At 35.9% G+C, this 14,785-nt stretch overlaps 1 protein-coding gene across 1 annotated transcript in view; it reads left to right on the top strand.

Moving 5' to 3' along the window:
- The window catches only part of OTC (ornithine carbamoyltransferase), a 69,179-nt gene that overhangs the window by 33,973 nt on the left and 20,421 nt on the right, over positions 1-14,785 (top strand). The window contains exon 4 of the mRNA XM_031959430.1: positions 957-1,044. Within this exon, the coding sequence (XP_031815290.1) occupies positions 957-1,044 (88 nt within the window). The remainder of the gene's footprint in view (positions 1-956; positions 1,045-14,785) is intronic.

The following is a 14,785-nucleotide window of genomic DNA, read 5'->3' as shown; positions in this document are numbered from 1 at the left end:
TGACATTGTTTGGCTAGACTGAGGTTTGGCTGGGACCCATGCTCTGTCCATGTGGGGAACCCACAGATTATTATAGTTATTTGTCTTTCATTCTTGAAGAGGACCATTGAGATCAGGAGGAACAACATTCCAGACATGGAGGAAGATAGATTATTCAAGGGAAGAAAAGAAGGAACTTCAAATTTGTGAACTAGCTGCTAGTCCAATTTTACTAAAACATAGTATATGAAATAAAGTAACATATACATAGGACTGCAAAGTTAAGTGAGAACCAGATTGTGAGGATGTCTAAATTTAAGATTGAGTTATCTGTCTTTTATCCTAAAGGAAATAGTGAGCTACTGGAGAATTTTGAGCATGGTCAGACTTGGGTCATAGTAAGATATTTTTAGCAACTAAGGATAGAATAGAGAAGATACTGAAGGAGAGTGTGACCAATTAGAAGCCTATAATAGCAGCACAGGCAAGAGGAAATAAAGGCCTGTGGTTTTGTAAGTAAAATATATTTTCAGCTGCCTCCCAGGTCTGCCTCTGAAATCCACTGAGGAGGAATCTCAAATTATAGCAATATAACACCACAGGCATTACAGTGAGAGAATACCCACCTTCCTATGTAACTCCCAAAAGGGTTTTATCTGGTCATGGTTAAAGTAATAATGTGAAGGACATATAATAGACAAAAAGCAATCTATTTTGCAGGATACTAAAAAGAAAAAAGGACTTAGTATGAAGAATAATGAGGAAATTGCAAGCTATTCTGAATTTCTTATTTTGCTTTGACAGTGGTCATGAGAGTGATCAGATGAATTCACTCATATTATATTTCTTATATATGGAAGTATATCTTAAATTGGGACTTTGCCAAGTTTGGCCATTTTATTTTTCTCTACAGGCTTTCTATTCCTTTTTATGCATCTCTATGATATCTAAATCTAATTTTAAAAAATTCTTCCTAGGATTTGCTTTGCTTGGAGGTCATCCTTGTTTCCTGACAACCCAAGATATTCATTTGGGAGTGAATGAAAGTCTCACAGACACTGCACGGTTTGTAAACAATCTTTGCTAATCTTTTCCAAATGTGGATTTAGAATACATGTCTGGAACACACTCATGAAACAAAATTATGGATGCCTTTGTGAGCAATTCCAGCAAAGTGTTTTTGTTTTTGCCAAAGGCTCCATCAGTTAACAAACATTTATTAAGCTCCTACTATGTGCCAGGCATTGTGACAATACTAGAAATACAAGGAATAAAGTCAAACATTTTCTGTCCTCAAGGGGCTTACATTCTCTCGGGACAAACAACATATACATAGATAGGGTGTATCTAATAGGAGACACAGGCCAATTTTGTACAGCAGTGATGTTTTCCCAATTTTCTAAATGTAGGAAATGTCAAACCTGAGTAGAAGCTAATTGAAAAAGCTCTTCCACTAGAATATTTAGAGGATTCAAATAGGAGGAAGGGGGCTGCTAATATACTGAGTAAGAAGAATATTTAATGCAAATGTTGCTGGAGATCCTGTCTGATGCAGTTAATTCTACTTTTAGACAGCTCTAATTCTTAGAAGGGGTGTATAGAGTTCAGGAAGACTAGCACCTTTGATGTGAAAGCTTGCTAAGCTCTTTTTGAGGCTTCCCATCCACCTTTAGTGGTCATCATTAACCCAACTCTTGTGGCTTTGAGAAGCTTCATTCTCAGCAGCCACACTGGCAAATGGGCTGAGGATATTCACGTTGAAGATAACTAACAGGTCAAAAAATGTTGATTAGTTAGAGGAATGTCTTCCTAAAGTGTGTGAAGACTTTTCCCAGTGGAATGGGTGTCTGAAAACAGTTTGTTCCATTGGCCATCAAGGTAGCTGAAGCAGGTACGAGGAATGCTTATATCTTGGCTAGACATTGAAGACACCAAGGTCATCAGCTGTATTCTGGACCATCACCACTCATCTTAACTTTTATCCTGCCACTGGACTTCAATAACTTTAGAAGAAAGGATGAGGCTGACAATTTTGTGCAACTCTGCCTCACAAGTCCAATTCACACCTGAGTCATTACCTGGTGATGTCATGGGACTCTTCAAAAATGAAGGATGAACAATTTATTTTCTCCTCATGTGAGACCTAAACTTGCTTCTTTGCAACTTTCATTCATTGCTTTTGGTTATGCCTTTTGGGACTAAACAAAACAAATTTAATTCTTCCTCAGAACAACCCTTCACATAGTTGAAATTGATTATACTGAACCCTGAATTTTCTTTTTATCAGGCTGACCATGCCCAGTTCCTTAAAATGGTTTTCATATATGGACTCAAGGCTCTTCCTCATTCTGGTAGCTCTCCTTTAGACACTCTCCAGTCTATCAATATCTCATCACACTGCTGACTCATATATAGCTTGCATTTTGCTAAAATTTCTAAGTTTTTTGGATGTTGTTTTTATAGGGGGGAGGGTGTAATTGCTAGCCATATATATCTCCATCATTTCATACTTGTGAAGTATTTTTTACATGACTACATTTATTACTCTAGTATTGGACTTTATTCAGACTGATATTTTATCCTGTTGAGATCCCTTTGAAAACTCTTTCATCCAAGTGAGTTCAACAGCCCTTCTAATTTTGAGTAACTGCAAATTCAATAAGCATAACATTCACGTCTTGAAAAATATGTCAAAAAGCATAGAGCCAAATATGGTTAGAAGTTTCTTTTGGAGACCTCTTGCCATATTTACACTGAAAACTATTCTAATCACTCAATCTAGCTCTGAATATATCAAATTATTATTATCTAATCCACATCTCTTTATCTTTTCCACAAGAACAGTGTGAAATACTTTACCAAAAGCTTTGATAAAATCTAACAAGTCAGATAAAGAATTATTAAGGAATTATGTGCCAGGCACTGTGCTAAGTAATGGAAATACAAATACAAGCAAAAGGAAAGACAGTGTCTTCCCTCAAGGAGTTTATATTCTCTAAAGAGAGCTGAAAATCAAGGGGAAAAGCAAGGTACTAGGGTGGGGACAAGATGTAAATGTTCAGGAGCCCTAGTTTAGAAATGAACATGGTTCATTCTCTCAAATGAAAGTAAGAACTCACCAATTAGAGAAAGCAGCTGAAGGGATTGAGGCATCTCCAAAGAAAGGAAAGAAGGAAAGAAAGGAAGAGATATATAAAAATCAGAGTCCAGAACACAGCCAGATTAGAGGTCAACAAAGTATAAGCACAAAATTCCCCTCATTACTATTTTCTTCTTAGAACAGGAAGTGAGATTAGGCTGAAGGAAGATGAGAATTCCTGAAGGCATAGAAGATATAAAAAGAGAAGTTTAAACACCAAAATAATGTGTCACAAAGGACACAAAAAAGGAAAAAGTTTGAAGGTCAATAGAATCAACAGCATCAATAAGACAAGATCAAGAAAAGTATTTTTTTTAATATTACAAGGAATGTCCTGACATGGACTCTGTTCCACCTTTCCTCTTCCTCAAAGTTTGCCTACTGACATTTTAAGCCTCTTCCTCAAAAGGTCTGCAGAATAGCAAATACTTCTGCCCTTTGCAGTCTTTAGCTGCCTTTTAGTCAATTCAAAGAACCTTGTTCCATTTCCAACCAAGACAGGAATTCCACTTGCTGATGATTAGGAAAATACTGGGGTGAGGGGAAAGGCAATCTCTTCCTGTGACTAAGGAGGCACAAGCATAAGCTGAATAGTTAGGCTGCCTTCATATCAGGATGTTTATGGAACATAAAGATCCAGTGGTGACAGGTGAGAGAATTTGACTGCCAAGACATTTAGAGTTCTAAGAGTTAATAGGAGATCATGAAACTATTGCAAGTGATATAAGGTAGATTAATTCAACCCGATTCCCCTGATTTTTTCTTCCTTTTTTGTCCATTTTCAATTGTATTTTATTTTTTCCAAATACATACAAAGATACTTTTTAACGTTCATATTTGCAAAACCTTGTGTTTCAAATTTTTCTCCCTTTATCCCCAATCTCCCCTCCCCAAGACAGATTACTTGCTGTTAATATAGGTTAAACATTCTTCTAAACATATTTCCATACTTGTCATGCTGTGTAAGAGTGATTTTTGTCTTTTTGTTGCGATAGCTGCACTTGTTACTGTCATCCTCAGCAACCCTGATTACTCTTGCTGGATGGATTGTGGAGAAATCTTCTGATTCAGCTACTAAAAGCTTGTATATGGATGGATTCTGTATTTAAATGGCCATTGTTCGTTCATTTTCACTTAGCAAACACCTTTGCACATGTTGGACTGATCCCTCCTACCAGTATACACTTTGATTTTCTACATCTTTTCTTTTCCCAATGAAAAGAAAGAAAAGGGCACAACATAGTCATTCTTCACCAGTACTTTGACTGAAATTTTATTTTACATATTTTTTAGGTTCTCTTACTTATTTGTGTCAGTAAAATGCCTACCTAGTGATGAGTTCAAAGTACCAATACCTAATTTGAAATAAGCATGTGACAAATTCACGATGGCCATTCTCTTAGTCAAAATGAAGATTTAGTTAGGAGAAGAGTTTATAGATAAAAGAGATAAAATAGACACAAATATGAAATAAAGTTAGGAAAGCATATAGTTAACAAGGAAAAAGACAAGACTCACAATTAATCATGAGAAAGGAAATACTTCATGAGGTGGGAGGAAGCCGTTGACTGACAAGTAAGACTAACCAGAGTTAACTAGAGTAAGGAGAAAGACACCCTTAGAAGAAAAGCACTATGAGGGGAGAGAGAAAGTAATCTCATGGTGAGTTTAGCCCTGAAAAGAATTTGACAAAGATCTTCATCATAAGCAGGGAAAATATAGCAAAACTGGAGTTTTTCAGGTGCAAAGGCACAAACTAAAGAGGGAGGACCAGACAACTAGATGAAATGTACCTGGCAGACCAGTCTCAGACCTGTCTAAAGATATGTCCATCAAGATAGTCTCAAAAAGTTAATTTCCTTTTTTGTATGCAATCAGGGTTGATAAAGTTTGCATTATGACTGCTTTAACTTATGGTTATAAAAATGTGGGAAAACTAAGTTCCCATCAGCATAGTCTCAGAGGTTTCTATGAATGTTTTTAAAGATGCTAACTAGATTGGAGACAAGATGGATGAATTAACAATAGACTCTGACTTCACATGATTCTGTACAAATAGGATTTGGACTTCTTCCTGACAGGGAAAGAGAATGTCACATCACTAAGGCGTGGGGGATAGAAAAGTGCCTTCGGAGTCAGGAAGGTCATAGAATCATAGATTTAGAGTTTAGGAGTGACGTTACAGAGCACTTCCACTGCATTTCACAGATGAGAAACCTGAGGCCAGAGTGGAGTGAGTCACTACGGCCATCAGGTTAATGTCAGAAATGATATTTGAAAAACCCAAGTTTTTGGATTCTTAAGCCAGTGACCTTTGTTGGGTTCAAATTCAAGCTCTCTGTCATTCTGGTGGTGTCATCTTGAGCAATTAACTTCTCTGGGCTCCAAAAATACTTTAACACCCTAAGTGTCCAACTGATTGATCTGCATTGCTAAAGAGGGTGACTCTATGAAATCACAGGTCTCATCTAAAGTCAAATGGTTTCCTTTTCTGTGCTTGTTATAGTGCATTTCCTCTTGTCTGAATTGTTTCAACCTGTTTTTGTTTCGTTTTTTTTTTTAAAGTTGGCAGCTTCTTCAAAGTACTAGGAAGTATTCTAAGCAACTAAAGAGAGTCCCATTATCCTATTACAGAATCTTAGGGAATATTAGGGATGGGGAAGGGCTCTAGGTAAGCTTTCAAGGCAGCTGATTGGAGCTTCCAAGCCCAGTGATTAAAGCTTTGATCCTGAAGTCAGGAAGTTCTCAGTTCTGATTTTACTACTATTTACTAGCTGTGAGGGCAAGTCAATTAATTTCTGTCTTTATTTCCTACCTATAAAATGGGGATAATAATAGTATCTACCTCCCAAGTGATGTGAATTGACATTCTTCCCCCATCAGAAAGAAGCCCATCTGGCTAAATTAGATATTACCAATTCTAATAACAGTATCCTTTTTGCATAGAGTGATGGTGACAATGGAACTCTTGTCTCTCCATCCTTCCTTTTGCATCTTTAAACAATCTTCTGAGATATTGATTAGCATATCTGAGACCAGGTCTGCCAGATATATTCCATCTGGCTCTTTGATCTTCCCTCTGAGTTCTGTTTTGGCTTCTCAGGACTGAAGATCTTTGCTATTTTTTTTCAGGACTAAGACCAGAGGTTACTTTCTCTCCCTCCTCACAGTGCCTTTCCTTTAATGACTTCTTTCTCCTTACTTTAGCTATCGCTGCTTAGGCTAGCTTGCCAGTCAATGGCTTAAGCCCACTTCATGGAGTATTTCTTTTCTCCTGATTAATTGTGAGTTCCCTTGGGCAACTTGTCTTTTTCTTTGCTAACTATATGATCTCCTAGTTCTATTTCATATTTACCATTCCTGGTGTCTATTGTATCTTTTCATTTTGTCTGTAACTTCTTCCCCTATATAAATCTACCTTTTGGCAAAGAGAATGACCATTGTGGATGTGACACATTTATTTCAAACTAGGAATTGCTATCCTGACCCCATCACAGAATTGTTGTGAGCATCATATAAAATATTTATGAAAGATTTCAGTACAATTTTTGGCATATGATAGACTCATTTCCTACTCCTTCACCTTCCCTTTAAATTCAATAGAATGGTGGCAGTTTTGACCTGACTGTTGACAATTTGGCTTTGAACAAAGAGACAGAAATCTCAATCGGATCTAGGTCATATGTCAATCTCATGACCCCCCACAAATAAAATGAAATAAATATAAAAAAGAAGAAATAGGATGCACATATACTATAAAATCTTTTATTATTGAAGAAAGATAAGATTAATTCTATCTATGCTTGTTCTCTTTCCGAACTAGTTCATCTAAGCCTGAGACCGTAACATTTTATAATAACCATGCTGTGCGGATTATTCTGTAGTTCTATATTTGGGTTAGAACGAAAAATGCAAATGCAATAAGCATAAGGAATGAGACCAAATTTTGCTAATGCTAATAAAAGATGGCCATGATTGTCTGAAGGTGAGCAGCCGTGGACAAAGAGACTCCCCTCCCCCCTTCTCTTTCTCTCTCTCTCTGTGTCTGTTTCTGTCTTTCTGTCTTTTTCTTTGTCTCTGTTTCTCTCTCCTTATCTCTCTATCTTTGTCTTTCTCTTCATTTTTCAACAAAAATGAAAATTGGAAGTAAGAATGATGTGGTTTGAATGGTCTAGATTCCTGGTAGTTTAGAAGTTAGTTAGCGGCTATAAGAGAGTTGTTTAAAATCCCCTTTAAATCGGCTGCAGGTTTTAGGAGTGAAAGAATTCACTCATTCCTGAATATTAATTGCAAAATAAAAGTTTATTGTTGGATAGAAATCAATTTACCAAGAGACTGACTTCTTTAATGGCAGATCTATTGGAAAATGGAGTTTTGCACTGAGAGAATGCAGTTCTCAGTGGACAGAAGGGTCCTGATAGCTGAGTGAGCTATCTAGGTCCATCTGCAAAAGACCTTTGTTGAAGGAAGCTGTTATATTGGGTCTTAGTGGGGGCTGGGATAGCCTGAGCAGGTCAGATCCAGTGGGGGCTGGGACAGCCCAAGCAGGTCAGACCCAATGGGGATTGGAACAGCCCAAGCAGGTCAGACTCAGTGGGGGCTGGGACAGCCTGGATCTCCTATTGGAATTAACAACACTTCAAAGGGGTGCTTTTTAACCAGGATTTCTAAATGAATCAAAGGCCCTGACATCCTGGAAAGATAACTTATCTAGGGAGGCTATGCTCCCCAAGAGGGGCTGAGAATCTGAAAGGGATCATAGTTCAAAAGGAAATACAGTTTTTTAAAGGGACACAACCTGCTTCAAGAGCATCACTAGTGAGGGGAAGTGATGTGATCTATGGTATGGGATTTGTCACCAGATGATGATAGGCACCCAAAGTTAGGATTTGGTCATGTAAAGAATTCACAATGCCCATTCTCTTTGGCAAATGGTATATTTATTTAGGGGAATAGCTTATAGACAAAATGAAGGGATATAATAGACACTGGGAATAGTAAATATGAAATAGAGTTGGGAGAGCATATGAAAGACAAGTTCCTCAGTAGAACTCACAATTTCCCAATAGGAAGGAGTACCCTATGAGGTTGGGGCAAGCCCTTAGCTGGCAGACTAAATCCTGAAAGGGACTCAGCACCCTAAAAGAGTTAGCTGTAAGGAAGAGAAGTGGGGTTGGAAAGCAGAGTGGAGTTATGGGAGATACAACATGGCATTGGCAGGGAATAAAGAGAAAGACACCACAGGGCAGAATGTCATGGTGGGCTGACTCAAATGAGGGTAGCAGCAAAATCATGAGCTATGAATTATTTTAGAGGGAAAATTTAGTCTCAGGGACATGACTGATATTCCTGACAGGACATGACAAGGTGAGGATGATGGAGACCCCTACAGAGGGTGGGTCTTGGGAATTTGGCATAACTTGGATTTCAGATTGGACCACCTCCCCAAAGGGAGGGAGGTTGGAGCTAAACTGATCTCTATCAGCATGTACTGCCTGCTTGACTCAGGAATCAATTCTTTAGTTTCTCTTGATCCAAAACAATATTCAGGGTCTCATTATAGTAGGGACAAAGTATTTTAAGCATTGATAACTTTTCATTTGTAGCACTTATTTTAAAAAAGCTTTAAAAAAGCTTTCATAGCCTTTGAGAATTGTCTTTTAAATTGATGGGAGATTATATAAAACTCCAGGTGGCTTAAAGTTTCTTGAGCCCTGATGTAGTTACATGTTTATCAATGTTTCTAATAAAAGGTCTTTTAAAAAAACCTTTAATAGCTCCGCCCCCCAAATCCTCCATGATTTATAGCTTCTTTGAGTGAAATAAAATTAAAATGCATTTCTGCTGACAATATAATAAAGCAATATTTAGCTTTTAAAACTTTGTTGCTGGCTAATGACTCTCATTTATTGGGGAAAAACAACTTGAGGGCTACCCCATACTCTTCATGTTTCTGCAAGATCTCATTTTTACATCAGCAAGATACTGGAACAGAGAAAACATTGGCACATGCTTCAGTAACAAAGATAGAGTAATAGGATGGTCCTGGACTTTATAACCCCAGACTTAGAATCAGTCTCTAAAATGAAGTCTTACTAGGAATATTTTTATTCTTTTTTCTACTTTAACTAGAAGACCAGCCATTTCACTTATTGGCTCTGTCACCAACTAACTTTATGACCTTCTAATTTTGAATTCTCTGTTCTTTCTATAACAACCTGCTTTTATGATATTTGTGAAAGCTATTTGATAAAATGCAGCAAAATTTAAATAAAAGGTAGGAACCCACATTTGTATATGTGAACTTTATGTTCATTGCTACTATAAAGTTTTTAAGTTACTTTCACTTTTGATCTTCATAAAAGCCCTTTGAAGTCCCCCTTAAGCATATATTACTATCTCTATTTTACAGATAGGGAAAGAGAGAATACAAATTGGTCAATAGCCTTGTCCAAGTTCACCTGGAAAGTATTTGGAACTTTGCCCAAAGGGCCACCAAACTGTGCATACCCTTTGATCTAGCAGTGTCTCTACCTGGTCTGTATCCCAAAGACATAATAAAAAGGGAAAAGAACCTATATGTGCAAAAATGTTTGTAGCAATTCTTTTTGTAGGGTCAAGGAACTGGAAATTGAGTGGTTACCCATAAATTGGGGAATGGCTGAATAAGTTATCATATATGAAATTAATAGAATATTAACTGAATACAATAACGAATAGGCTGATTTCAGGAAAGTTTAGAAAAACTTACATGAACTGATGCTGAGTGAAGTAAGCAGAACCAAGAGAACATTGGAATTGGAGAATGGCTTGAATAAGTTATGGTATATGAATACTATGGAATATTATTGTTCTATAAGAAATGCTAAAGTTGTGAATTGTTTCTAATAGTTTTTTAGTTAATTCTCCAGAATCCTCTAAGTATACCATCATATCATCTGCAAAGAATGATAATTTGGTTTCCTCATTGCCTATTCTAATTCCTTCAATTTATTTTGCTTCTCTTATTGCTAAAGCTAACATTTCTAATACAATATTGAATAGTAATGGCAATAGTGAACAACCTTGTAGAACACAAAATCTTACAAAAATAAATGTTGAAAACTATCTTTACTTCTATTTGGAAAATAAAATACTATTAAAAATAAAGTTTTTAGCAGGACTAAGACTAGTACCCACATCTTTTACTTTCATGTAAAATGCTTTTTTCTATTTATAATAATAGTATATATATATATATATGCATGTATGTATATATTGGTATACATATGCATTATATATATATATAAACACTTTCAAAATTATTTGTCTTATGTCTTTAGATCTTCCCATGTAAGGTAAGAAATATAAAAATACTAGATAGTGCAGTGGATAGAGCACCAGCTCTGAAGTTAGGAGGACCTGAGTTCAAATCTGACCTCAGACACTTAACACTTCCTAGCTGTGTGACCCTGGAGAGTCACTTAACCCCAATTGCCTCAAGCAACATATATATATATATATATATATATATCATTACTCCTATTTTATGGATGGAGAAACTGAGGGTCAGTGTGCTACAGTAATTGTTTTTAAGATCATGCAAAATCAAACCCAACTCTTCATTCAGCATTCAATCAATAAACACTTATTAAGTGTGAATGCAAAGAAGAAACAAAGATTTAGCTTATGAATCAGAGAATACCATCACATAGCATCATCATAGACTAGATGTGAATAGACATATAATGACAAAAAAATAAAGGAAAAATTCTTGGGAAAGAATGCAGCAAAAAAAAAAAATGTTACTTAAAATATGATGTTAGAGGAGAATGTGAAACATATGCCCAAGTAATCAGGGAAAGAAGAAGATTAAAAGAAAGGAGAGAAATAGATTATCAGGTAGATTTTTTAAAATTTAAGTGTCAAAAACTAAATAGTGTTCTAGATATAATCTGACTAGTGCAAAATGAAGTTTATCTTACTTTCTGTTGTCTGTACAGCATGATTTTTTAATTGCATTTTTATCAGTGTGTCACACTCATGGTGTATGATTGGCTCAATTAAAAAATCCAATAATTTTCATATGCAGAACCAGAACTAGTATGGGTTGAATATGACTTTGCCTCAGGTATCAGCATGAGCCTTGTGCCTCTTCTTGGGAGAGCACACTTCTATGTTTCCTCATCTTTTCTCATTATTCTTCCTTGAAGCATGGGACACAATTGATCTACAATCCTCTCTGAGGGTATTCTGTCCTACCCAACAGTGGGACCATCCTATAGCCATAATATCTATGTCATCTGGTGACTCTGTGCCACCATCTCTCCCCCACTGTTCATTATTGCCACCTCTTCCTTCCAACTGAATTTACTTCAGGTCTGTTGTTCAGTCAAGCAGTCATGTTCAATTCTTCATGACCCCATGGAACCACAGCACGTCAAGCCCTTCTATTCTCCATTATCTTTCTAAGTCTATTCAAGCTTATGCTCATTGTTTCCATGATATTATCTATTCATGCTATGCTTTTCTCCTTTTGCCTTGAGTATTTCCCATCCTGGGGTTCTTTTCCAATCAGTGCTGCCTTCCCATCATGTGACCAAAATATTTAACCTTTCTTTAGCTTCAGTATTTGATCTTCTAGTGCTCAGGTGGTTTTACCTAATTATGGCTTTAACCATATTCAGTGATGTTTAACTTCCTTCCTTCCTCCCTTCCTCCTTTCCTCATCCCCTTCCTCCCTTCCTCCCTCCCTCCCTCCCTCCCTCTTTTTCTTTCTTCCTTCCTTCTTTCCTTCCTTCCTTTTCTTTCTTTTTTCCTTCCTTCCTTTTTTCTTTCCTTCTTTTTCTTCCTTCCTTCCTTAATTAATATTCTCATGATAGTACAGTTGAGAAAAAAACAATGAAACAAAACTAGTTTCTAGATTTCCATTGTATTTCATTTCTGGTTCACTTTTATCCCTGTTGATTCCATCTTGTTGATATCTATCCAGCATTCTATCCTGTCAAGATTGCCTGTAAGCTTGATTTCATAATCTGAGATATTGTGGCTAAGCCTTCCAAGTTTGTGTCAGCCAAACACCTCATAATCATCCTTTTTGGTCGGAATGTTATTCCTTTTTGCCAAAGTCCATTGCAAAATTTTCAGATTCAGAAACAGATTCAATGAACTCCTTAGGAGAGATGTTACACAACTCCAAAAGAAGACACTATTAAAGTTTCTGAATGTATCAATTTTCGTGTTTAAATGGCTTTTGTGAGTAAAATAATTCATAAGGCACATTGGTAAGGATTATACAATCAGAGATGGATGGGTAAGTTATTTAACTGCTCTGAATCCAAGTATTCTTATCTGTGAAACAAAGTTAGATTAAGATAGTCTTTTTATTTCTAAGGAGGGAAAGGGACTTGTATATGCAAAAATGTTTGTGGCAGCCCTCTTTGTTGTGACAAAAAAACTGGAAACTGAGTAGATACCCATCAGTTGGAGAATGGTTGAATAAATTATGGTATATGAATGTTATAGAATATAACTGTTCTGTAAGAAATGACCAGCAGAAATGACCAGACTGGAGTCTGGAAAGATTTATATGAACTGTTACTAAGTGAAATGAGCAGAACTAGGAGATACACAAAAACAAAAAAGAGTATATAACGATCAATTCTTATGGAGGTGGCTCTCTTCAACGAGAGGATTCGAACCAGTTAAACTTGTTCAGTGATGAAGAGAGCCATCTATGCCCAGAGAGAGAACCATGGGAATAAAGTGTGGAACACAACATAGCACTCTCACTCTCTCTGTTGTTATTTGCGTGCATTTTGTTTTCTTTCTCAGTTTTTCTTTTTCTTCCTTCTTGATCTGATTTTTCTTGTGCAGCAAGATAACTGTATAAATATGTATACATATATTGGATTTAATATGTATTTTAACATATTTAACATATATTGGACTAACTGCCAGCTAAGGGAGGGGTTGGGGAGGAGGAGGGGAAAATTTGGAACAAAATATTTTGCAAGGGTCAATGTTGGAAAAATTACTCACACATATGTTTTGTAAATAAAAAGCTTTAATTAAAAAAACAAAAACAATATCCTTCCAAAATCATACTCTAGTCATGGGTCTCATTCCACCAGTGATACCTATGAAGTCACTTTTATCTCCTCTTAATAGTTTAATTTTGTTTCTTACTCATACTTTATAAATTTTTGTATAGACATCTGAAATAATGGATTTTAAGCTAGCTCCTTTCTTTAGATTTTTGTCTGCTGTGCATTTCTGGGCATCTTTTCTATAAAAAAATATGACACTTGTTAAAGTACTATGTAAATGCTCTAGGTATTAATATTATGATTAATAATAATGCTATTGTTATTATTCTGCAATTCTTCTCCCTACATTAGTTACTATTTATTATATCAATCTCAGTAATTTTAAGTAGTTTTCTTTCTTTCCTGTCTTTTCAATTTAAAGCTCTAAGATTAAAGATGCAAGATTCCAGGCAAATTTATTTTTCTAGTCTTCGTTAAAAGCATTTCATTTAATGGCTGAGTCTGTCATTCCCATATTCTTGAACCATGGTCTGGAATATAAATTCCATTCTCAAATATCATCTTCTTTCACTCTTCATTTACTTTCAAAATCTATCTTTCTCTTTGGTTCTGACCTTCCTCACTCTGCCTTCCTTTCTGTCAGCCCCTCCTTTTTTACCCCTTTCCCCTTTCATTTCTGCCCTCCCCTTCCATCAGTCTTCCTTCTTCCCTTTTCTTTTCCCTTTTCTCTCCTACTTCCCTATAGGGTAAGATAAATTTCTGTGCTCAACAAGGTTTATGTTATTTTCTCTCTGAGGTAAAGCCTATGAGTTTAAGTTTCAAACAATGTTCATCCCCTTCCTTTCTTTCCCTCTACTGAAACAGATCTTTTTGTGCCTCTTTATGTGATATAACTTACCCCATTCTCCCTCTTCTTTTCTCTTCTCCTAGTACAATCCTTTTTCTACCCCTTAATTTCTTTTTTATATCATCACATCAAAGTCAACATACCTCCTCTGTTAATGAATACCCCCCCTAACTAACAAAGATACAGTTCTCAAGAGTTACAAGTATCAACTTCTTGTGTAGGGATATAAACAATTCAATATCTAACTAATGTATTTTTTTTCTTTTCTGTTTATCTTTTTTTATGCTTCTCTTCAATCTTGTATTTGAAGATCATTTTTTTTCTGTTCAGCTTTGATCTTTTCATCAAAAATGATTGAAAATTCTCTATTTCATTTAATATTCATCTTTTCCCTTGAAAGATAATGTTTAATTTTGCTGGAGTTGATTCTTAGCTGCAGTCCAAGTTTCTCTATCCTTCAGGATATCATATTCTAGGCCCTTTGATTCTTTAAAGTGGAAGCTGCTAAATCCTGAATAATCCTGACTATGACTCCTTTATATTTGAATTGTTTGAGTAAAATAGGCTGCTTGCAATATTTTCTCCTTGACCTGATAATTCTGGAATTTAGCTACAATATGCCTTGGAGTTTTTATTTGTGAGGTCTCTTTTGGGAAGTGATAAGTAGTTTCTTTCAATGACTATTTTATGATTTCTTGAAAGATATTGGTTTTTGTTGTTGTTGTTGTTTTTTTAATCATGGCTTTCAGGTAATCCAATAATTCTCCTGAATCTATTTTCCATAAATTGTTT

Source organism: Sarcophilus harrisii, chromosome 3 (genome assembly GCF_902635505.1).
Source record: "Sarcophilus harrisii chromosome 3, mSarHar1.11, whole genome shotgun sequence".
NCBI lineage: Eukaryota > Metazoa > Chordata > Mammalia > Dasyuromorphia > Dasyuridae > Sarcophilus > Sarcophilus harrisii.
Note: the sequence above shows the minus strand (reverse complement) of the source record. Positions and strands in the feature narration are given on the sequence as shown.